Here is a 25,566-nt window from a genome sequence, read left to right as displayed (position 1 = left end):
CTCAAACTTTTACGGTCACATTTAAACTTTCATAAGACAGGATGTCCTCACAGGTAATCTTCAAATGTGACTACTGCCCAGAAGCTCAAAATTATTTTTTGCTTTTTTTCCTCTATTTCTTTTATCACAAACACATTTGTACATGTATTTGGACTATATTCATTGGCATGTTGCTTTTATTTCTCATTCTTAAAAAGAGTAGATGATCACAATTTTAATTGATGGAAATTCTCCATATTTGCCTTCATTTGAAAGTATAGCATAAGGATTTAGGCCAAATAATTCAACATGGAAAGTATTACAGCTGCATATAAAACATATACACTGAAATTGTCCCATGCTAACAAATAAAAGATTACACATATATTTTTAAATTTCATAAAAGAGAGGAAGAAGACTTCATAAAGAGGATAAACTAGACAAAACAGTAGAAGAGTAAAGTATAAGTATAAGAAGTGGATAATAATGCAATGGGAAAGTAAATAAAAGTGAAAATAAAGTACAGCAGAGTATAGGATGTGGGATCAGTGAAAATTCAGGCAGGTGTAGAAAGTCAGAGATGTGACCTCCATGAATATTAAAAAGTCAATAAGCTATTTCTCCTCAGCACTGGTTTCCATGTTGGTGTGTGTAATTCTATAAATTATTAATCTTTGAATTAAAAAAAAATGACTTTAGCTCCTGATTCCTTGACCAATCCACCACTCTTTAATCTGGAAAAGTATCCTGGCCTACATTTCACACAACATCAGTGGGATGCGAAGAGCATCCATGTTATTAAGGGTAGTGCAACAATGACACATGAGTAAAACTCATTTGCAATCCATTTTTTTAAAAATGTTCTATGTGTGACACCTCTTCATTTTTAATGTAATTCTTATGCCCATCCAACTGATTCTGTTATTGAAGACAGAACAGAATATTTGTTGGCAGAATAAATTACTTCACAACTTATAATTATAAAAATAAAAGAAAAACAAATGAAAATGAATATTTTGCATAATTTATGGAGATTTCATTCACACTCTGAACTGTAAGACAGTGGCCTTATTTGCCACTTACATTTTAAATGTCATAGTGAGAAAGATAGATTATTACTCATTAGTCCAAGAATTATCACTCAGAAATGTTAATGATAATGGGATTGTAGAAATTTAGGAGTTAGAAAATGCCTGTCATTATATCAAAGGATTTCATGATCCTTACCCAACAAGCAACACTGTGCAAGGGACCCCAATTTTTCTCTCTCAGGTACATTTGAAGGAGAAAAAGGAACTTCATGAGCCTCTCATGTGGGCTCCCTGAACATGCCTGCATTCATCTATCGGTATACAGTCTAATCATGTTTCCAACAAAAAACCCTGTACTTTTGGCTTCTATTCTCTACCACCCAGTCCCTTTCTCACCACTTCAGTATGATGTCTTGGTGAGGTCATGGTGAGGTCATGATATGTACTTAATCATACAGATATATATTTAATCGCATTTAATAGTCACCTACTTCCCATTCCCAGGCAAGCCCATTTCTCCTTGATTAAAAGGGAGGCTTGAAAATTAAATAGGCTAATTCATGTAAATACCTAAAACATGAGCATGGCATGTATCTAAGTATTTACTAAATGTAATCTATGCCAATGTGTGTGTTCCTTTCTCAATTAATAGCAAACATTGCTATAGAACAAATTTTCTACTTTCTTTCCTGACTAAAGCAGGAATAGTCAGTGTGCTATCAATGGATAGTAAGAGAGATTTATGTAGTCAAAAAATAGATAAAATACATCAACACTGTGTTATAAACTCACTTTTAAGATTTTGTGGCTTTCAATCCCCAGTACAGAAAATAATATTGATACTTATCAAGTTGTAGTGGTTAAAAAAGAAATGAATATAGGAATCCTTTCTCATATATGTTTGGCTTTCTGGAAATACTATTTTGAAACTTACATTAAAATGGCAATTGAGGGTTATTACTACCTATCAACTAACCAGTACCTAGAAAAAATGTGTGGTGATTTTAAGTAAATTTATCCTTACTCCAAAATTCATTCACCTATCATAAATCCATCTTACTGAAATTATATTCTAAAATTAATTGTGAAAAAGTGGGTGTAACGTGATTAGTATATGACTTGTAAATATTACACTATCATGTGGAATATAATTTTATTAACCTATGTGACCCCAGTATATTTAATTAAATTAAAAAAAAAAAACACAATATACCTACCAACTGGCTAAAATTTTAAAAATTGAAAATCCCCAATGTTGGTAAAGATATAACACACCTGGAACTTTGCTACATTTTAGTAGGAGTGTAAACTAGTACAACCACTTTGGTCAAGTTTATATCTATTGAAGCTTAGCATGTTTCACCCCCTATTGGGGTTTGCACTTTGCCAGTATTTCTACTCTTTGGTATATAATGAAGGAAATGAGAGCAATTGTCCATCTAAAGACATGTGCAAGAATATCAAGTAGATTTAGTCTTATATCCTCCAACTGGACATAGTCCAAATATTACTTGTCAGTAGTGTCGAAAATATAAAACAGAATAGTCATATTCTATATTGTAATACTATGGAATAATTAAAAAATAACAACAGCCCTAGCCAGTTTTCTCAGTGGATAGAGCAATGGCCTGTGGATCGAAGGATCCTGGGTTTGATTCAGTCAAGGGTATGTACCTCTGTTGCAGGCTCCTCCCCAACCCAGGCCCTGGTCAGGGCTCCTGCAGGAGGCAACCAGTGGATGCAGTTCTCTCACATCAGTATTTCTCTCTGTCTCTCCCTCTCTCTTCCCCTCTATCTAAAAGTCAATGGAAAGATATCCTCAGATAAGGATTTAAAAAACTAACAATAACAAACAAACAACAGAAACAAAAACTATTGCTCCATGCAACAACATGAAAGAAACTGATAGTGAGCAAATGATGCACCCTGGATAAAAACGAACTCCACTTTCTTTTTTAGTAAGCTCAACAGCAAGATAAACTAATGATGGAGTTAGAAGTCAGAATAGTGGTACGACTGGGAAGAGATGCAAGCGAGCTCCAAGGGACTATAAACGTTCTATTTCTTGATCTCAGTGATATTTAAATGGGAACACACAGACAACTTTGTCAAGTCATACATGCAAGACTTGTGCATTTTACTATACATATGCTATAACTTAAGTAACTGTAAGACAAAAGTTTGTGAAACCCTGAATATGAAAAAATATTTTTAAATACCTTATAACTTTTCTCCAACACCTATTGGCTGAGTGTGCCTGATAGGCTGGACTCCTGTTGATACTGGGGATGTAGTAGCAAAAGATACAACAATTCTGGTCCCTGTGGGGCTTATATTCTATATTTTATAAGAAAATTATAATATCAACGGAAACAAATTAAATAACATCTATTTTTTAAATGACAAAATATATGTTAAAGATATTTATTGGTGTAACTCATGAAAAACAAGTGTCCAGTGAACAACTTATCACAAGCTACATTAGCTATAGTCTTTATCAAACAATAAGACAAGTTAAAAATTAAAACAAAATAAGTGGTTACAATTCCCATCCTGTCCAGAAAGGCCCAGGAGCTAAGATTTAAGTAAGTAAATCATTTGTTTATTTAATCATTGAGTTATTTGTTAGATGTCAGAATCGAGGATATAATAATAATACATATGTCATACCATTCTGCTGATTATATTTCAGAAGCTAAAATCAGAGTATAACATAATTAAATTTTGGGTAAAACAGAAGTAACCTAGAAAAACATAGATATTGTCCATGTTTAAGTATAAGAAGAGGGAGCATGACAAAAAAATTATTGAAAATGCTAAGAGCATTTCTTCCCTGGGAAATTCACCTATGCATCCTGAAGAAGGAGAGGTACTACTCATTTTACAGATTAATATATATTAAGCATTTATTAACTGCTTACTTCTATTTCTATTGTGGGACAGAGAGCTTTATTTTTTTATGATTCACCTAAGACCTCTAGAATAGTGGCTGACTGCAGAACAGCCGTCCTGGGAACGGTTGTCTTTGAATTTCTCACATGCTAGACTGTTTGCTTTTTGCTATAGTAAATATTCATGATACATATTGTGGAGGAAACTGTGTATGTTCTTCCTTATTCCATGAAGGGGGCAATCAAAGTGCCGGCAAGAGAAACAAAATTCCCAGAAAATCCACAAAGCAAAATAAACAGCTCCTGTGTTAATAGAATCAACTCACCAGATGCCATTCGGGAACCTGCATCTGTGACAGGGGTTTAATCACGTACAGCTGAAAAAAGGGGGAGAGGAGGTGTATGTCTTCTTTTCACCTTTTAAGAGATAATAAAGGTTGCATTAAAGGGATTGAGCAACACAAGTGACCATTAGAATGACACATTTCATCCTACAACCATGCAGATGCTGAAATGCACAGTATCTTAAGCTTTTAAAGCCACTCAGGAGACCTCCTGTGTGTTTGTATTGGTTTCCTGGGAAGGTTATCTCAAGAAAGCTGTGATTAAATGTCAGTGTTTGGTATCAGGGCAGGTGCTGTCTTGCCTACTAGTATTAGGGGCTCCCTAGAGGGGTAACTGGCCCACCAAGTGAGTAGAAATAAGCAAATGCAGTGTGCGTGTGTTTAAAACCTCTCCAGGAAAATTTTAAAGTGCCACCCACCTGGATCAACCTACCTGCTTGTCGGTATGAACTGGGAAATATGAACTGAGTGATACAGTTTCTCTTTCCTGACCTGGCAGTAACCATCTCACCTTGTTTTATTCCTTTTCAGTGCCAAGTGCCCCACCTCAGAATGTCTCCCTGGAAGTGGTGAATTCGAGGGTGAGTTGTTGAAATGTTCACTGTTTTGTTACCTGTAGACACACAACCTTTGTCCACTCATCCACTGTGCAGGCTGAATGGTGTCCCCATGTAAAGAAATGTCCAGAAGGGTGCAGTGAGTGTCATTGTTCCTGCATCGTCTTAGACCACACTTGAATTCACTATAGGGGGAATGTGTTTACTTTTACACTCAATTTTGTAAGTGTTATAACCATGAAAGGCTATTCCATCAGGAAGAAAAAGTTCTCTTTACTGATACTCCCCAATATAGGACGTCATACTAGTATACAAGCTGGAACAATTGAATATAGGAGTGAATAAGACAATTAAAAGAGAGGGATAAATAAAGGCTTTGTTTGCTGAAAGGTTAATTAGAATTGAATGCTTCATCATCATCTCTATGCTTTCCTTAAGTTATGTCTAAAGACAATGGTGGCATTCTTGAGGTCTAAAAAGGTTGTATTTATGAAGCAACATCACCCAATGGCCAATGTTTCCTGACCCAGAATGTGGATATAATTTTCAAAAGGGCTTAAATTAGGCTAGTTCTATTGGGGGTGGAGGGTGGGAGGAAGGGGAAACCTAATGCCAAAAATCAGTTTTGTAGAAACATCTCATTTCCAGTGTGTCTCAGGGTAGGAAACCAGTCCAAACCCCCCTATAGAAGAGAGAAGCAAACAAGGATCGGATCGGTCCGGCTGGACTCTGTCATGACCTGGGTGTGTGCTCTCTGGTTGTGTTCACTGTCCCTGGGCCTCAGCAGGATTGACCTCACTGGCCTCTAAGCTATGGACACAGCAGGGGAATTCTGTGGGCCTTTGAGAAACTCATATTCAGGGGTTTAATCCTAGCTTTCTCTTTTAATATCTCTATGTGATCTTAGAAAACTTCCCAAACTCATCAAATGTCAGTTTCTCTATTCATGTTGTATGGGCAGTAACGTCTTCCTTGTGGGTTTATCACAGGAAATAGTAATGTGACATATACAATAGGCCAGCTTACTGTCAGTAGCAACTACTTCAATCAATGTACATATCTTTGCCATATTTTGCAAAAATCTGTGATGCAGCCATATTCTGGTGACTTTGACCAGATTTTCCTCTCTCGTATGAATTTATCTTTTGGAACTCATGAGATGTCTCTAATATTGTTAGCCTCTTATATTTTTAGGCAGCGTATTGGATAAGAAAGAAGTAGTGAGCCGAAACAGGTTTGGCTCAATGGATAGAGCGTCGGCTTGGGGACTGAAAGGTCCCGGGTTCGATTCCGGTCAAGGGCATGTACCTTGGTTGCGGGCATATCCCCAGTAGGGGATGTGCAAGAGGCAGTTGATTGATGACTCTCTCTCATCGATGTTTCTAACTCTCTATCTCTCTCCCTTCCTCTCTGTACAAAATCAATAAAATATATTAAAAAAAAAAAAAGAAAAGAAAGAAGTAGTGAGATAAATTCAAAATCAGAATGGATGAAAATAAGTGAATTTGGAAAATAAACTAAAGGAAAATAACCAGGAAAAAACACATCACCCTAACAAAGACATTGTTTGCAGCAACAGTAAATGTTTTATAGATGCACCACTCAGATTAAGACATTGCCAAAGTAAAGCCAAAAAGGTTCCTACAATTATTATAGGTTGTTATTGAATGAAATTTGGAAAGCATATTGTAATTCCTCTTTTTTTGAATGACTCATTTTATTAGCATTTTGTTCCACCTCATATCTTTCTTCTAAGACACAACATAGAAATTGGTATAAAGCTATTTCATATGTGCGCTTGTATCCCCTATAAGTCTACTCAACTATGGGTGAATGGTCTTGTTCTAAAATGTGAATGAGGCATTACTGAGTGACCCTGAATGACTGTTATTTGAAAATGGACTTATTACTTTCCTGAACAGGAAATTCCTAGATTGTAAAACTGACTTTTTCTGTCTATCTATCATCTATCTACCTACCTACACACACACACCCACACACACACCACCGGGCGTGGATTATCATATAGGTATAGATTTTTTAAGTGCAGAATATTGGATTACTCTCCTATGTCACAGCACACCTCTCTAATGTAGAAATCCTTATCCTTGAGCATCAGAAGCATCTGTGTGGAAGTCATTGTGTTGCATTTCTGGGAGCTCTTTTACTACAATTAGATGGAGTGTGTGTCTTCTTCTCTACAACAGTAGATTTTGTGGCTGGCTTCTTGCTGCATCACAAAGCATCTCCCCTGTGTGTCAGCAGGATTTGGCATCTTACCTAATAATAGACAAGCATGTAAATTGACTATACTTTGCTACACCACCAGCCAATCAGGAGTGATATGCAAATTAACCAAACAAAGATGGGGGTTAATTTGCATACACAGGCACCAAGTGATAGGGGCGGGACACAGGCGTTCTGCCCCACCCTTAGTCTCTCAGGGCCTCTGGGCAGCATGGGAAGGCAGGGCTGGAGCTGAAAGAGGTGGCTCTCAGAATGGAAAGAGTCAGTCTTCCAGTGCAAAAAGAGGCAGCTCCAGAGCCTGAGTAGGAAGGAGCTGGGAAGGGGCTTTCCACAGTGGAAAGGGGCTGGGAAGGAGCTTTCCACAGTGGAAAGGCGGTGAGGCAGCCAGAGAAAGGAAAGCCCATTCTAGCACAAATCTGCATGCATTGGGCTTCTAGTGCTCAAATAACTTGAAAATTAGTTTAGTGATCATATAATTCCCTTTATCCAGGCACTACCCAAAGGGAGAACTAAAAAAACTACTCCAACTCTAGACACCAAACTGCTCATTTTGGCCCCCAATGTTTTAACATATATATGTTAAAACACACACACACACACACACACACACACACACACACACACACACACACACACACTAGAGGCCCAATGCATAAAGATTCATGCAAGAATAAGCCTTGCTTCCCCTGGCTTTATTCCCAGCTGCCCGGGAGCCGGCAAGTCCTCACTTCTGTCAGGAGCACCACTCCTGTAGATCCCTCTGCCTCACTCCTCTCCTCATAGCAGGCATCATGCCCCTTCCGGCCACTCTGCACCTGCATAAGGAAATTAACCTCCATCTTGTTGGGTCAATTTGTATACTCACTCTGATTGGCTGTGGGCGTAGTGGAGTGATGGTTAATTTGCATGTTTCTCTTTTATTAGGTAAGATTTTTAACATTACAGAGGAAATCTAAGTGTTGTTTCCTGGGATAACTAACCTAGACTAATACCATGTTTCTGAAGATGGGCTATGAAGGGGGGATCTAGCATGAGGTCTCTCCTATCCTTGGGCGAATGATACTTCCCTTTTCAACAGAAGTGATAGCCAAGTGAACAGCTGAGTGAGTCATTTGCATTTGACCCCATCTGCAATACCTACCAATCCTTAGATACTGAGTGCAAAAGTGTGAAAATGAAGAGAAGGAGAGAAAGGGGAGGAAGGGAAAAACCAAGAGGCAATGTGAGTTATGATGTTACTTTGTGAGTGCTTTGTGGTTTCCTGTCTGAAATTGGGGTTGTCTTCTCTTGGCTGTGCAGAGGACACAGATTCACATTGCTCCCTGCTGCACATAATTTTTTTAAAAAACACTTCTGCACACAGATGTTCTGGAATCATCCTGTAAATGGCCATCTTCCTATTCTATGTTATTCAGAGGCATGGGCCTCAGATAGCTCGGGGGGATCATAATTTGATTTCTTTCTGAATCATCCTATATCCTTTATTAAATACACTTTGGGACTGAGGTTTTCGGAACCAGAGCTCTGAGTCCTTCCCTCACAAATATAGTAGGTTTCAGAAATGGATTTAGTGCAGAGAAAGAAGCCACGTGGGAGTCCTGAGATGATTGGTTCCACTTAACAATAACTTAGAAACTGGCATTTGCTTACTGATGAAAAATTTAAATACAATAATGTTTATGCTCACAAACCCTAGTAACTGTACTCAATCATAATACACAGATTTCTGTTTGAACACAGGGTCTGGAGCAGTTATCCATCAATTCAGTTCAAGGAGGTGTAGATCTCTGATGTTTATCTTATTGATCCCTTTATTGATCCATTGTGTGACTGTTCCTTGAGCATAGCTAATGTCCTGGAAATTGTGACTGAAACAGTTTTGTGGAGGATGCAAAAACAGGAGCATAATTATAAGGAAGGCAATGTTTCCTGATAGTTCTTACAGTGGAGTCTTCTGGTTTTGTCTAGAATTCTAGAGTAAACTGAATATACATTTTTATATTACACTAGAGGCCCGTTGTATGAAGATTCATGCATTAGGCCTTCCTTCCCCTGGCTGCCTACACTCGTTTTCCTCCAGCATCTGGGACCTAGGCCTTCACTCTGGCTGCCACCTTCCATCTTTGCTCCAGTCTTTGCTCTGGCTGGCTGGAGCCTTTCAGTCTTCTCTGCTCTGGCCAGAGCACCGCTCCGCTCCTGTAGCTCCCTCCACTCCCCCACCTTCCCCCATATAGCAGGCATCCCACCCCACCTGGCTGCTCAGTGCCTGTGTATGCAAATTAACCCACCATCTTTGTTGGTTAATTTACATACTCACTCCTGATTGGCTGGTGGGTGTCCCAGAGGAATGGTCAATTTGCATATTTCTCTTTTATTAGTGTAGCTTAAAATCTAAACTATATTACATGTAGTAATTCATGAGAATCCCTCAAAAGTAAAACTGTATTTGGTCTATAATTTGGTCCATACAGCTTAAGATATATGCCTTTCTATTTATATTATATTTATAAAAATTGATCACTATTTTATTGTGGTAAAATAAGATAACATGTATGTAAAAGTTACCATTTTGACCATTTTTAAATATACAGTCCAGTGACATGAGTATATTCACATTGTTTTGTGACAATTGCCACCATCTATCTCCAATACTTTTTATCTTCTTAAACTAAAATTCCCTGTCCTTCATTGTTGAGCCCATCCCCTCCGATTCTCTTGGCCCTGGCAGCCACACCATTCTTCTTTCTGCATTCTGACTTTATAAAAGAGCGAGACAATGAATTCATGGACAAAAAATTTGTTCATTTGATCTTACTAAAAAAATAAAACACTTTATCATGCATATTCTTAGATATGTTCTTCCTAAAGTATCATGGTACTTTCCCAAGCAATAAAGTCCACTGTTAGAGACACCAACATCTGTGAGAAGTACTTGCTTTAATTATGCCATACTCAAATTATTTCTTTCTACAAAAGAATTTTACCTTAAATACTATCTTTACTATTTTTACGTTAAATACTATCTTTACTAAACTTACTTAACTCCATCATATAACTGAGTGGCCAGATTATTAGGATCTCTGAACTCATAACAATCTAGCCACTCAGTGTACTTCTCTTGAGTGCCTCATTTATTTTATATCAAAGATACTATAAATCGTGCACCTGATCAGTTTTCCCCTTTGCACTGGCTGATAGAAAACTTAGGGCAAATAGCTGATTGATCTCCAGCAAAGGTCTAGAATACTTTTGGTACCCATTTGAGATACAAATACACTGAGTGGCCAGATTATTATGCATCAGAGATCATAATAATCTGGCCACTCAGTGTATATTCCAAACAAGAACAAAGTGGTCCATTAATTGAGCTACTCCCCAAAAACGGATATTCTCACCTGAGTTAATTTAAAACAGATATACAAATTGCATAGCTGTAGACAAGGGACCTGAGAGTTACCTATGCCATATATTACAGCAGCTGCATAAATGAGAGGCCTGATTAACTCTCCATGTCAATATGAACTTTTCCTAATGAAAATAGGATTCCAGAAACTCTTTCTGGACTGATCTCATTTTCATATATCAAATACTTAAATACATCATATTTTGCTCTTTTGTGTTTTGAGGTTATTGTATTTTGCCCTTTGCAAATTTATTATAGTCACAGCCAATTAGTATATCTGCATAAAGAATTTTGATGAAGAGAATGAAATATGTGATAGAATACCCTTCTCTTTTGAGTTCCAGCCCCACTTTAAATATCACCCTGTAATTTGTACTTCATCGCACACATTTCCAACGGCTGCATTTCTGGTTGGTTCCGAAGGAAATGCTCACTTTAGCCTTTCCATGAAGTTTAATGAGATTTCCCTCAAGTCATACATTTTTGAAAAGTGGGAAGTTGAATAATGGGCTTAAATTAAATGAACCTAGGCCTAGTTATAATGTCCCTGATTTTAATTTAGTTCATGGAAGTTTCCCTTATAGTTGGAATGCTTTACTAGTTAGAAGACAGGAATAGGTTTAGTTCTGCCAGTAAGTGAAAGCAGTTGCTAACCATGTGATTTGTGTTCAAAGAAGTGGAAACATTTGCCTAAAAGCGAAAAATGCAATTCATTAATGTGGCTTTAAAAAATGTTGTTTACATTTGAAAACAACTGTTTAAATACAAAGACTTCTTCATCTGAAAGATTTATGACATTAGCATGAGTTATTACAATTAACATTCTTGAGACATATTTGAGGAGCACTTAATAATAATAATAATAATAATAATAATAATGATGATAATGATAATGTCAATAGCTAATTTTTTCATTAGGTATTTTGTGTCTAGCAAATGTGAGAAGCAATTAAATCAGTATTTCATTTAATGCTTATAACAATTTTATAAGTATTATTCATTATACTAATTACTAGCAGACCAACTTTGAGCTATACTTATTGCTGAAAAAGCTGCATGATGGTGATCCAATGTTTTTCTTTCCAGAAGCTTGCTCACATTCAATGACAGAGTAGACTGATAAGCAAAGAAATTAACAACTAACACAGTAAAATGATAAATTCTCTGAAGATGATTAAGTACTAGAGAAGAACCTAGTTGAAATCACATTGTCAGGGAAAAGCCTTTTAAGGAGAGGACACTTAAGCTGAGACAAAAATATGAAAAAGGGCCAGCCTTGTGCACACTCAGGTTGAATCATTTCAAGTGATGCTAATGAGGAGGGCAAAGGGCTGGAGAAGGAAACTGTGCGCACAGGGAACCTGAAGTAACAGCAATGTGAATAGGTGACCCATCACTGGGTCAGGATCAGATCATGTGGGCTAATTGGGATTTCATTCTGTGGATGATGATAGGGGTTTTTGAGAAAGGAATGATTCCTCTCACCTTTTGAAAAGATCAAATTGCTGTGAGGAAAATTATTGGGAATGGACAGAGGGCAAACAGGAAGACCAATTAGGAGACAATGGAGTCATCTGTATAAGATCATTTTAGCTGGAACCAAGAGTCAGAGCAGATGAATAAAGAAGTGGGGCCAATCAGATTGGCTAAAGGGTTGGACAGAAGAATCAACAATAGATATTAGATTTTTTGCTTAAAAAAAAAAAGCTGACTGGATTGTAGTTTAATGAGATGAGTAGAGAAAAAAATGATTTAAAGGAAAAAATACATTATTTTTTTCGGTATTTTGAACTTGAGAAAACTACTAGAAATACAATGAGGAATGCCAACCATGTAGATAATTTGGTATGAGAAATCATTATTTCAGATTATAGAAAAGAGATCACAATATATGTGAAGTTATGGCTGCTGAGCAGTGTGGTCCGAGATTTTTAAAAGCCACATTGCCCTGGCTTTCCAGTTCTTCTTGGCATAAATCTACTTGGGAGATTCTGTCCCTTATAACTATGTAGTTCACTCTAAGAGCCTAACATTTGTGGCCTGTTATCATGAAGTTAATGGGAAACTAGCCACCATAATTGTGTGTGTTTTGCTCCCTGTGATTGGTTGCTTGGTTGCTGGGCTAAGTTAGGCAGAGAGCTGAGTTTTATTCTGTTTGGTTTTTGCCATGGATGAAAGGGGGGAGTGAGTTAAGAGGTTTTGCTAAAAAGGGAGTGACTAAAAAGAGGACCCATGGAATCTAATGGTCTAAGGAAGAAAGGAGGGCAGAGGGTAGGGATGATGGGTAAGGTCAGTAGATTGTATAAATTATCTCCATTTTACCCAAAGAACACTGAGGCTTAGAGTCAGGGTGATGTATTCCAGTGCCTCTGAGAGAAAGTGGAACCCGCAGGTTGGAACCCAAGCCTAGCCTGTTGATCCTTTGGCCACGTTGCTTCCTATGTTTAGGGCCATAGGAGGGAAGTGATACGAATAAGAATATGCCTTGGCCAGTGAGTCTCAGCTGTTTGAGTGTCATCCCATGCGCCTACTGGTCTAGGGTTCTATTCCTAGTCCGGGCACATGCCCTGGTTGCATACAGATCTATGTTTTTCTCTGATCAATTATTCTCTCTCCTTCTCCCCTTCCCTTCCCTTCCCTTCCCTCCCCTTTCCTCTCCTCCCCTCCCCTCCCCTCTCCTCCCCTCCCCTCCCCTCCCCTCCCCTCCCCTCCCCTCCCCTCCCCTTCCCCTCCCCTCCCCTCCCCTCCCCTTCCCCTCCCCTCCCCTCCCCTCCCCTCCCCTCCCCTCCCCTCCCCTCCCCTCCCCTCCCCTCCCCTCCCCTCCCCTCCCCTCCCCTTCCCTTCCCTTCCCTTCCCTTCCCTTCCTTCTTCTTCTTCTTCTTCTTCTTCTTCTTCTTCTTCTTCTTCTTCTTCTTCTTCTTCTTCTTCTCCTCCCCCTCCTCCTCCTCCTCCTCCTCCTCCTCCTCCTCCTCCTCCTCCTCCTCCTCCTCCTCCTTCTTCTTCTTCTCTCTCTCTCTCTCTCTCTCTCTCTCTCTCTCTCTCTCTCTCTCTCTCTCTCTCTCTGTCTCAAAAAATTTTTAAAAGACTTTCTAAAAAGAATTTAGAAGTTTTGCCTTTAGGTGGTTTACACTCTCAATGAGATTAGTTTCTAGGCAGAAAGTAAGGTCTCGACCAGAAGCTAGGAGATGGACTAACTCACCAAGTAGATGTCAGAATTATGTGAGGAAAACAGGGAGAGATGGGTGTAAGACCTGAGAAAGGAGCGCTAAGAAGGAGATTTAAAACAAACAAACAAAAAAAAAAACACCATATTGCTCTGACTTTCCAGTTTTTCCTGTTGGGTATCTATTTGGGAGATTCTGTCCCTCATAACTATGTCTCTCTCCCCAAGAGCTTAACAAGCACATCAGAGAAGATACAGTTTGTGAAGGGAGCAAAAGCTGACAGCTCAACAAGCTGTATTAAACAATCAATGAGTGCATTTCCAAGTTGTGGGCTTTTCCTCAACTCCAAGTTCTGGGATGTATTGATATTTGTTATGCAATGTTTGAAGTGGGGACATTGAGACCACAGGGAAGAGCATTTTATATGAGCCCTCAAGGTTTGTTGGCAATGAAATAAAACCTCTCATTGTTTTAGCAGTTGTGGAATGGGACTATTAGGAAATGTATTTTAGACTCAGAGAAAAGGCAAGTCAAAAAACTGGGCATACATTTTATTAACAAACATGGTTAATTAATTTAAATAACAAATAAAATGAAACCAATGGGCTTAAAATAGAAAAGAAGTATAGAATAGGTGTTGCCAGATAATAATAGTACAACTGTCTGGGAGTATTATTTTAAGAAATAGATGCTTTAGAAACCAATTAAATCTAATACAGTTTATCTTCCCCTGAACTTATTTTAGTTTAATTTAATTAAAAGCCCACAAACATGAGGCAATTTGAATATTCTAAATAATGCTCAACATTAAAATCTTGTTTTATTTTATATGTTGCTCTTTCACATTGAAAATGATAGCCTCCATTATTTTTCAAAAGCTCTTTAATATATCAGAGTCCACTGGAAAATTATGTGAAATTGATAGAATCTAAGAGAATCATTTTTATGTTTCTGAAACATATTGTAAAAAGTGCTCTACATTTTGAAAATAAATGTAGTTTAACCTACTATTACATTTTTTAAAAAAGCATGTAATAGGTTAGAAAATATTGAACAATTTAATATTTTCAGAAAATTAACTTAAATTCATGTTACATATCTAAATTTAATGCAATTGGGAGAGATTGTATCTTCTACAGATAACTTTGTTTAAAGGTAAATTATAAGAAATTTTGTGTTTCTGCTTATTTGTTTGCTTTTGTAGTAACTCAAGTTTCTCCTACTTAAACATTTCTCACCTTTCAGAGAAATCTACTTGACAGACCATGTTGTATATTGTCTGAGAGGCAGTAGCTCTTAAGTAGTTGTCTATTTTAGTTTTACCTGGATAAAATTATAGACACACACAAAAGGGATTTATATGTGAAGAAATGCCTCAGACCAACTTTAAATAAAATACATCTTTTTAAAGTCTCAAGCTGACTGTAGCTTTGTATCTTTTATGCACAGATGAATCTAAATGTCCCAAAGAATATATGTCTTTGTGCCTGGCTGTAATATCAGCATGTATTTCTCCAGAGATGTTTATATTTTAATATTTCCAAGTTGAGTTTTCTTTTTGTACCTCAAAGAAAGAAAAATATATATTTGTGTTTTATTTAGATACTAATGTACACAATTATCTTAATGAAATCAAATATAATGGCTGGAAACATAGTCAATTTTAAAATACATATCCAAATGCTCTTCTAATGTGAAAGTTTTATTTAAGAAAGGGCAATAAATAATTTAGAGATTATTTCCATCATAATCTTGGGTTCATTCTTTCATGAGTTTACTCTTTGTTTCATTATACATGCTCATTGAGTATATTCCTTCTGGCAGACACTAGCTAGACACTTTAGCTCCTCCTGTTTAATAAGAAGCCTCCTGGTTGCTTCTTACCAGGTCCATCCATGAGTGACAGCAGTGAATGAGAAATCCTGACAAGTGACAACACCACAGATTGAACAGAGTTTCTGTTCTTATAAAAGAAATTAGCCTTCCTACCTTTGATAAAGGGAGCTTGCCTATGGTGTATAGGTGGTCGGGACATGATCTGATTATACTTGCTTGATACACTCAAAGATGTTCTGAGTTGATGAGGCACCAGCTCTAGGAAGCTGAACCTCAGCTACAGGTGGGACTGAATCAGCCCATCGTCCTACTGTCCTGGAACAGAAGCTGAGTGTGGCTGAGTCAGCACTCTGGCTGTAAAGGTTCAAGTCGGTGGTGCACGGGCAGGCTAAATAGCCATCTCAGATGATGATTAAAGAAAATTGAATTTATTTAAGTAAAGGAGAATTGGAGACAGGGCTATCCAGAGAGAAGGGCTACACAGAGAAAAGGAGGCCTTGGAGACAGGTTCAGGGGGTTGGCCCAGGATGAGCTGCCACAGCCCATTGCTTCTTTGGTTGCAAGTTTCATGGAGTCCCTTAGCAATTGGGGGGATTGCCTTGGAGAGAGCATGCCCACTGGGTCCTTTGTCCTGAGGATATTTATCTCTTTCTTGCAAGTTGAAATCTTAGGGGAGGTCTAGGGGAGGGTCTTAATAGAATATTTATCAGCATGCCAGGTGAGCTCTTTCAGGTTCCTGGTCTCCTCTGATTGCTCAGTGTCAGGGCAGGGGATCCTTAGACAATGTAGCTGGTCCTGAGACAGCCAATACTTCACTTGTCTTGTCTGGTTTTGCTGCTTTTCTGGTCCTATATGTTATTTTTAGGGAGGAAAAGGTCAGAGTTACAGTTCTCAAGCTTTAAGGAGTATGAAAATCCCTTAAGCTGGGTGCTTTTTTAAAATACAGAATCCCTTTCCCCACCCTCCATCACACACTTTGATTGGGTAGATCTCTTGTCCCAGAAACATGATTTTAAATAGCAGCTGGAGCCTTATTTCAATTATAAATTTTATTTTTGATGGACAGTTTTCAGAGCTCAGCAAATCTGATGTATTAATTAGATTAAAACTTATGATTAATTAGTTTACATGTGTGTGGACTTTATAAAAAAAATTCATTTAATCTTCATGATGTGAGATGGCCCTTTTAGTATTAACAATTTTTGTTCATTCTATTTTCACTAATCTCTGGTCTCCTTTGTCATACATACACAACAACAACAACAACAACAAAGCAACAGAATCACTAAGAGTTTATCTTGAGCCTAAATTTTAATTCCATTAGTTAAAAAATAAATGCTGAAGAGCTCTTAAAAGCCTGCTTCTCCAATTACCCATCTGATATACATGAGTTCCCTGTAGAACACCTTCTTCTAGTTCATGCCTGAACTGTTCTGCTGACAGGAACCTATTTTTTTCTCTCTGAGCAGCCATTTTTAGCATATGTAGGTCTCACCTGCAGAAATTTAAATTCAAAGTGTATTGCTCTATCTCCCTATAACTTCCACTCATTTGTCATAATTATTTCTTCTGAGATTCTAAAGAACAAATTTGGTGAGTCTAGTGACTTTCTTTATGGCACAACTCTAAATATTTGAAGATGTCTGTCGAGGCTTCCTTTTCTCCATTGGTTCTCCTCCAAGCTAAATATCCTGAGTTTCTATAAATGTTTCTCATTTGCTTGTCAGCTTCTGATTTGATATGCCATCCTCCTCTACATAGTTTATAGCTATCCTTTGATTATTCACCATCCCTGTAGGATACCTTTCTCATCTTAAATATGACAGTATCATTCATATAATCGACAATCCTATTGATGCTGTGATTACAGTGGTGACATTATCTTATGGATTCATTATAGAGCTGATTCTCTACTAAAACCCTTGAGTATTTCTTGAATGCTGCCCACAAACTGCATGTGTTTCACTCTACTCATGCCAGCCTTTTATGATTTATATGCAAGTAAGACCGCTTTATCTTTACCACAATTTGACTCAGATTAAATCCATTATGACAGCCTCTGAAGGTTCCTTGAACTTTATGCACTTATCCAACATCAGTAAATAAAGATTGGTTGTATGTGTCAGGCAGTGTGTAGGATGCTAATTTTGTGGTCAAATTATTTGACTCATACCCAACTTCAGTTGGTTTCTTCATGCCCAGGAATCTTCTATTCCATTCTAACTCATCCATCATATGGGGACCATATCTTAACTGTGTTTTCTTCCCCTTCAAGGATCTTTCATTCAAAACTTCAGACTAAAACCATCCCAAGCTCCTCTCTCACTTCAGAACTTTCCTGTCTTCACCCTCAATAAACTGATTAACCTCATGAATACTCCTGTTTGATCCCTTCATCATTTCCCTTCAACGTGTTCATCTTTATCTCGCCTTATCTTGAAACAGGACTGTGTGGATGACCAGGTGGCTAACTGTATTCAGCACCCTCAGATTATTTTTAATTTATCTTGCTTTACTTTAAAACTATTCTCATTTACCCCTTATCACTCCTATGAATTTCCTAATCTTTTCCTACTGTAAAACTAATTAATGGGCATTATGGGAGAAAATACCTAAAATGGTTAAAATGATGAGATCTGAAGGACCCTAAAAAGTGACTGATCCTTTTGTCATGTTGAAATTTTCCAGTTTTTTCCATGTAGTCATTATATCAGCTATTAATCAAACACTCCATTAGGTTTTCCTGTATTTCTTTGTCATTCACAGAATTAATCAAATATATATTCTGCTTTACATCCAAATCCACACTGTGGCCCATATTCAAAAAGTCAATTATTATGCAGGGATTGAGCTCCACTGGCCTACCCCTTTTTATCCAAAATAAAATCATATCAAGAAAAATGGTTTTCTATATATTTAAAAAATATCTGAAGTTGATTTATTTGGGCCATTAATATATGGTTACTATTTTATCTTATTTTCTATAATTTCAGGGTCAGTATAGTTATTATATTATAATTCAAAGCCACAATAAAAGGAGTTGATTAAAATGGTGCTCCTGTTTGACCTCCTGGTTTTTCTACTGAACTGTGCCTGATTTTACTTAAAGTTCTCTCACATTATCTTTGGTCCAGTTCTGACAACTTCATTACTGGTATAAATTATCTGTCATGTGGAATAGTTTCAAGCGTCAACACAAATACCAGATACAGAAATGAAGTAAATATTTTCCTCTTCTTTCTAGTCTCAAGTGTATTGATCTGCCAGTGGTTTTTTTGTTTTGTTTTGTTTTTTATTTGTTTGTTTGTTTTGTTTTGTTTCTCCTTCATGGCTCCAAAAGTAGCACAAAGCCTGGCCAGAAAAAAAAGTATTACACAAATCATAAGTATACCTTATACATAACCATCATCCTCTTACACAGTGACTTAAAATACTTAAAAGAACTTTATTGATAAAAATCACCCCTTCATTTCAAAAGCCATGTAAAATGTAGACATGTCTAAATCTCTGAAACTCTAACTTTAGTTCTCCCCCTAAACTAGTGTGTATTCTGTTCTATACAGAAAAAAAAAAAAAGCACAGGTGTCCATTCACAAACTCTCAGTAAGCTAATTGCTTTTTAGTACCCAAATCTCTTCAATAATAATAACTCAATTCATAATGATTGGCTTAAAGCTGAAACTCTTAATAACGGTAAGGTTTGCTCCTCTTGTCCTCTTTTCTCCCTTAATAATATAGTCACCTTATTACTTATCTCAGACAAATATGTGTAACAAAGGGAGAGTCACATAATTTTTGTTTGACAAACCTCATAAGCATGAGGAAGGATGCCCTCTGGATAGCCTATTTCCATTCTTTTCATTTTAATGTTAATGAAGTTATTCAAAGTTATGGGATGCGCTGCATCAGATGACATTATTTCAAGTGATTTCATGACACAGAGGGTACATTGTGTAAGGAATATCAAGTAGAATTTCTCAGGTGTTTTTCCCTCTAAAAGGCAAAGGAAGAAATGCAATTACTATTTATTTCTTAGTTACCTGCCCATCATGTCTCCTTTAATTTGGCCCAGTAACTTATCATTAAAAAAATCATTATCCCTGCTGCATGTGGGCACAAATTCACATTACTTCCATGAAAACATGTCTGATGTCTCACTTTAATGAAAATAAACTTCTTAGAATGGCATGTGGTACCTGGAATTATTTTTCTTTAATCTGAATAGAGTTACAAGGAGAAAGAACTCATCTGCATATATAAAAGGCTAAAGCTGGTAGATATGATGCACACAGACCACCAGGGGGTAGACACTCAACGCAGGAGCTACCAAGCAACAGCAACTTTGCAGAGTGCCCTCTCACACTCCAGGACCCCTCCAGGGATGTCCAGACTGCTAGGTTTAGTCCAATCCCCTCAGGCCAAGCAGTCGGACCTCACCTGCCAGAAGGAGCCAGCTCACTCCGCAAATGCCTTTTGAGCCCTGGCACCACTTCAGGTGCGCCTAGCCAGGCAGGAAACGTGGGAGGTTGGCTCCAGGCCATGTCCAGCCTGTCTCACCCAGTCCTGCCCCAATGGACACCATCTAATTAATTTCCTTTCAATGTGCATGAATCCATGCACCGGGCTTCTAATAGAAATATAAGTCTCTAATCTTTTCCATAGATTCATGTCTTTCAAGCATCCACTCTCTCTTTTGGAAAGGATTAATGAGAAAAGTATGGAAGTATCTATACAATACGTAAGAGCATACATAAGTTAGTAGAACAGAAACAAATAAACCAAAAATTGGCTTTCCCTCCTTCCTTATTTCAGAATTATTTGCCTTTTTAAAAATTGTACTAAAATATACATTATGTAAAATTTACCATTTTAACCATGTTAAGTGTGCAACTCTTTGGCATTAAGTATATATATATATATATATATATATATATATATATATAGTATAATCATGACCACTCCAGAAATTTTTCATCATCCCACACAAAATCTCCATATCCATTAAACAATAATTCCCATTCCCTTCTCCCCTCCAGATCTGATAACCACTATTCTACTTTCTGTTCATCTAGATCACTGGATTAACTTGCATAATTAAGCAAGTGAGGCCAATAAAAGAACTTTCTACCCTATATGTGCATATATGGGTGACTGAGGTGAAGCAAGAACAGGGCTAATGTTCTCTGGAATGCCTTTTCTGGCCAGGCATTCTGACATTCTTTTCAGATCTTGTCATAGTTAAATTTAATTCTCAGAATAAACTCTAAGAGATAGTTCTTAGTAGCTCTATAAGTAAATGAATAACGTGAAGGTCAAAGAATTAATTTGTTCAAAAGATTTGACTATCATGGCCAATGAGTAGTCATCCTAAGTGAATACATGGGGGCCTGCATTGGGTCTGACAACTGTATTTTCAGGTAGAGATAAGTCTGCAGATACCTATCACAATGTATATATACATAATCCAGAGCATAGTTTTAATAATTCTATAACAATTTAGTAGAACTTCCATAAAAATTATATCCAAAAGGACTTCATTTAAAAATGAGTGGTTGCCAGAAAACTCAAAATCTGATTCCTATGGTTTTTTCAAAATCATTACTGACTATAGAAATTCAAACAGAAATAGCATTTCCCCCCCCAAAAAAAAGTGTGATGAACTGAACTGACAGCATGAAAGACTAATAGTTGCAAAATTGTACATTAATCACATAATCAATTTAAATAAACAACTGGATGATCTTTATCTTGCCACCACTGAGAGAGAAGACTTAGCAATTGGGTTTAACCTTTAAATCTATCACTTACTGAGAAGACCTGAGAAGGCAAGTTGTCTAAAACCTTTAAATCAATTAGATTCTAACAGAGCCTCATGAAGCACTATGCTTGACCTTCACATGAAAGAACTCTTAGATGTCAGTGGTGAAAAGTAATTGTGTTCCTTATATCCTTTGAATTTATCCAGGGTACATTGCGGATGATTTTCTTCATGACAGCAACTTTTACTTATGATACAGAGAAACGTACTGTATTTAGGGCAATTTGATTTTTTACTCTTCTAATGAATATCCGAATTTATAATTAGGATATATATTATGCTGGATCCTAGGAATTCTAGGTAAATCTAGGTAATCAGGGCTCCCACCATTATGCAATGTGTTGCCTTCTAAGGGTAAATGTTACATTTCTCTAGCATACCTACATTAGATAAGATTACTACTATTTTGGAAATGCCTTCATAAATATAACAACCAGTGAGACAGTAATCTTATAATTATGCACCTGAATCCTTACAAAAACTTTCAACACAAAAGGAATTAAAATATTACTTTTTTCCATTCAAGAAGATGGTGATGGTTTGTCCAAGCTCACTCACGTTGCAGAGGACCCATGGACTCACTCTGAGCCTTTTAGTTGTAGTGGACACTAAACCTTATGTAAAAGCAGTATCAGTGCAACTCAGGAACTCACAGTCAACAGGAGGAGTGAGACAAGCAGCCAGTCATGGAACACTGAATTTGGAAAATGTGTGGTAGATGTTTGCTGAGAGAGAAGAGAACCCGACCTCACATGTTATGGGGGACATTTTCCTACAGAAGGTGAACTCTGTAGTTACGCAGTGAATGTGCGTTGAAAGGACCTTCAATGTCTATGATGCTCCATGTGCAATCTGTACCCCTGGTCTTATTTAATCTTCACCAAAATCCAACAAAGCCCAATGCTATTCTCCATTTTCCAGTTGCAGGATGTGGGGGACAGAAAAGCCCAATAAATAGAAAAGATGAAATGACCCTTCAAAGCTCCTCCCAGGTCTATCATTTTCTGGTTCTTCAAACCCCAAAGAGCCACAAATCGCTGAAGTTTTCTTTCTTGTTTTTGGTTATGAATGTCTGCTGCTGGAAGCTCTTTCATGGTGGTTCGTTTTGGAAGAGGCTGTGGACTAGGGGTGACTGTTGTATTTATGAATGAGTGAATTCACAAACAGAGATAACAGTGATGAGGAAACACCCCTCAGAAGGGCCCACAGTGGATTACTACATCGTTGGACCCTTTGATTAGAGTTTTTGACATGATTAATAAGAAAAATGCTACTGAATGTCAAACCAAAATCTTATAGATTTCCTGCCTTCAGTAATGTCATTCATAAGTTTTGGACACTAATATTCCATCCCAGGAGTCAGAGAGTTAGGATAACAGACCTCTGGTTTTTCTTGGTTTCATTAGAAATGGGCATATGATTTACAGAATTTCTTTAATTTTCTATACCCAAGAGATGAAATAATACTCTACGCCTTTTATCTTAGCATGTGAAAGTGCTACATAGGCAAAACTGTAACATAACACATTTTAATCAGAACTAGGGCAGAGCAAAAAGGCTACACTTGTAATTTTACTTTTGTTAGAGGAGAAAGAGAAGTAAAAATATTTAGATACCCATCATTTTGGTTCTAGAATCAGAAAAACACAAGCATACACTACCCAATCATAACCCATGCCTCTACTGTTTTCCAGAGAATGAATAACAGAGTTTTAATTCTTTTTATATTAGGCACTAGAGGCCTGGTGCATGAAAATAATGCATAGGGGAAAGGGGGTCTCTCAGCCCGGCCTGTGTCCTCTTGCAATCCAGGACTCCTCTGGGGATGTTGGGCCTAAACTGGCAACTGGACATCCCTCTTGCAATCCTGGATGCTGCATGTACCAGTGACCATACTTTTCATACAGTGAAAGGCGTCTTGCTGTTATATGGGCAATGACATTTTTTGCCCTGATTATAAAACATAGTATATAACATGATCCTTCTGAGGCAGTAGTACCATTTCCCCCATCTTATGGGTGGAAAAACTGAAGCAGAGAGAAGTTACGTAATTGGCTTTGTCACACAGTCATAAGAGTCAGAATCAGGGCTGACCACAAAATATACAAGCCAAGTCCATGCAAGTCATCAATGCATCATCCTGTTTTTTCAATGTTAGAGTAGCCTTGCCAGGTTTTAATTTTTAAATATAAGAGACTGTTCCCAATATATAGGGTAGGGTCCCTAGGCCTGGCTGGTGATCAGGGCCATCTGTGGGGTGACCACTGGGTAGGGCAACTGGCAGGGTGCTCACCTGGCTGGCCCCAGCCCTGATTGCTGCTGATGGTTGTCCCTCTCAGGACAGATGCTCAATGCCCCCTGTCCTTGTGCATCATAGCGATTGGTGGTTCCACTGTTAGGTCGATTTGCATATTAGGGTTTTATTATATAGGATTTTTTTCCTGGGGTATTTTTAGAAAGGCAAGAAATGTTAAATGAAATTACATACTAATGTTAATATTTAAAAACTATATAAAAAGCAACAGAAAAGCTTCCATCCTTGATGTCTCCTGCAGTGAATATTTTCCCATTTCTGAGATGGCCTGAGCCCACCCTGAGTATTATGAAAAATCTGCTGTAACGGCTGTGGGATCAACAATTGTCTGTAATTTCCACAGTTATAGTCAATTTTATATATGGTAAGCGGAGAAATAAAAGCTACTAATCCTGGTTCTATTGCTGAAAGGATCAGACATAGAGCTATTCAACTGAATCTAAGTAGGAATATTTGTAGAAAATGGATTAGGCAATGATCTTCAAGGGATAAAAGGCTTTGGTGTCAAACAGACTCGGTATTGAGTCCCTATTTTCTGTGGTGTCTTGTTATTGTAGTTAATTAGCCATCTCTCTGTACAATGAGACAATACTATGTTTTCACTCTCATAAGATTGTTGTTGAAATTAAAACAATGCCTCTAAATGCACAGGATACTAGTTCCCCCTTATCTGCAGGGCATGAGTTTTGACATGTGTTTTGGATTCCTGTAACTGCAGGCCCAATTTTTACTTTTGCACTTAAAGGAAGCAATTTACAGCTTCCCTTTGGAGTATCCGAATTGGCAGTGTGGACTTTCGTGTTTTGGGGCCAGTATAAAGTCAACAGAGGGTTGCTAGACCACAAGCACTGCCATACTGACACAGACTGGTCACCAACACAGCTACTAAGTGACTGACAGGTGGGTGTCTACAGTGTGGAGTTGCTGGACAATGGGGTGATCACACGATGGGTTGGATGCAGTTAGACAGTGCAAGACTTCATCACGTTCCTCAGAATAGTGTGCGATTTTAAACTTATGAATTGTTTATTTCTGAAATTTTCACTTATTATTTTTGGACTGAAATGTTCAAAAGTGAAATTGTGGGTGGGGTGGGGTTCATTATCCCTAAAAACAGATTATTATTATTATTAATAATAATAATTTCATTTTTCTCTAAGCCAATGTATAGAATCACAAAACAGTTTATCAGAGTCATTTTTTAAAAATTTGCACTTTGTCAACCCATTTTAAGCTACTTGTACTAATAACAGAGATTTTCACTATTAGAGTCTTGTTCTATTGTGAACATATTGTTTAGGTGAGGGCTGGTGCTTGTGATGTGAATAGTTCTGGATTCCAAGGAGCGGAGTGATGAGAAAAGCAGTCCTGCTTTGGTGAATGTGGCTCAGAGTCTGGCACTGAAGGGAATGTCACTCGAGCTGCCAAGGAGTTGGGTCCTCATCAGGAGTGTGAAGACAGCTTCTGACTCTCTTGTAGATTTTCTGGAGGGAAATCTCTCTTAAAGGAGAGTCATCATGTAGCACAACTTGGCTAAGACACTTCTGCAGTGACCATAGGGAAACAAATCAATCCCAAACCTGAGAGTTCAAGAAGGCATTGGCACTTGGCTGCCAATCATGTATTAAGGATCTCCTTGTGCCAGATGCTGATGCTCATTTCAAATGCCTACTAAGGAGACGTGTTATTCTCTGTACAACCAGAGGATAACAAATGGTATGAGGCAGGGGCCAGTTGTCATTTCTGACTACTCCTTGTAGCTTCCATATGGGTGTAATCAAAGAGAGTCTTGGCATACTCATCCAAGAATGCTGTGATTAATTGTGTTCTCAACAAAGATTTGGAATAATTTACTGGATGACCATGTGGTATAAGAAGGAAATTTGTAACTCCTTCAAGTTTGGAAAGTACTGAAAGCAGGCTTCAGGCTCTCCATTTCAATGAGAGTTTTATGCAGTGTTTGTCATGCACATAGCATGGCC

At 37.7% G+C, this 25,566-nt stretch overlaps 1 protein-coding gene across 1 annotated transcript in view; it reads left to right on the top strand.

Annotated features, from left to right (window-relative positions):
- The window catches only part of DCC (DCC netrin 1 receptor), an 893,480-nt gene that overhangs the window by 674,373 nt on the left and 193,541 nt on the right, over positions 1–25,566 (top strand). The window contains exon 12 of the mRNA XM_084888913.1: positions 4,777–4,826. Coding sequence (XP_084745039.1) covers positions 4,777–4,826 — 50 coding nt within the window. The remainder of the gene's footprint in view (positions 1–4,776; positions 4,827–25,566) is intronic.

This window comes from Pipistrellus hanaki, assembly GCF_964339955.1.
Source record: "Pipistrellus hanaki genome assembly, chromosome: 6".
NCBI lineage: Eukaryota > Metazoa > Chordata > Mammalia > Chiroptera > Vespertilionidae > Pipistrellus > Pipistrellus hanaki.
Note: the sequence above shows the minus strand (reverse complement) of the source record. Positions and strands in the feature narration are given on the sequence as shown.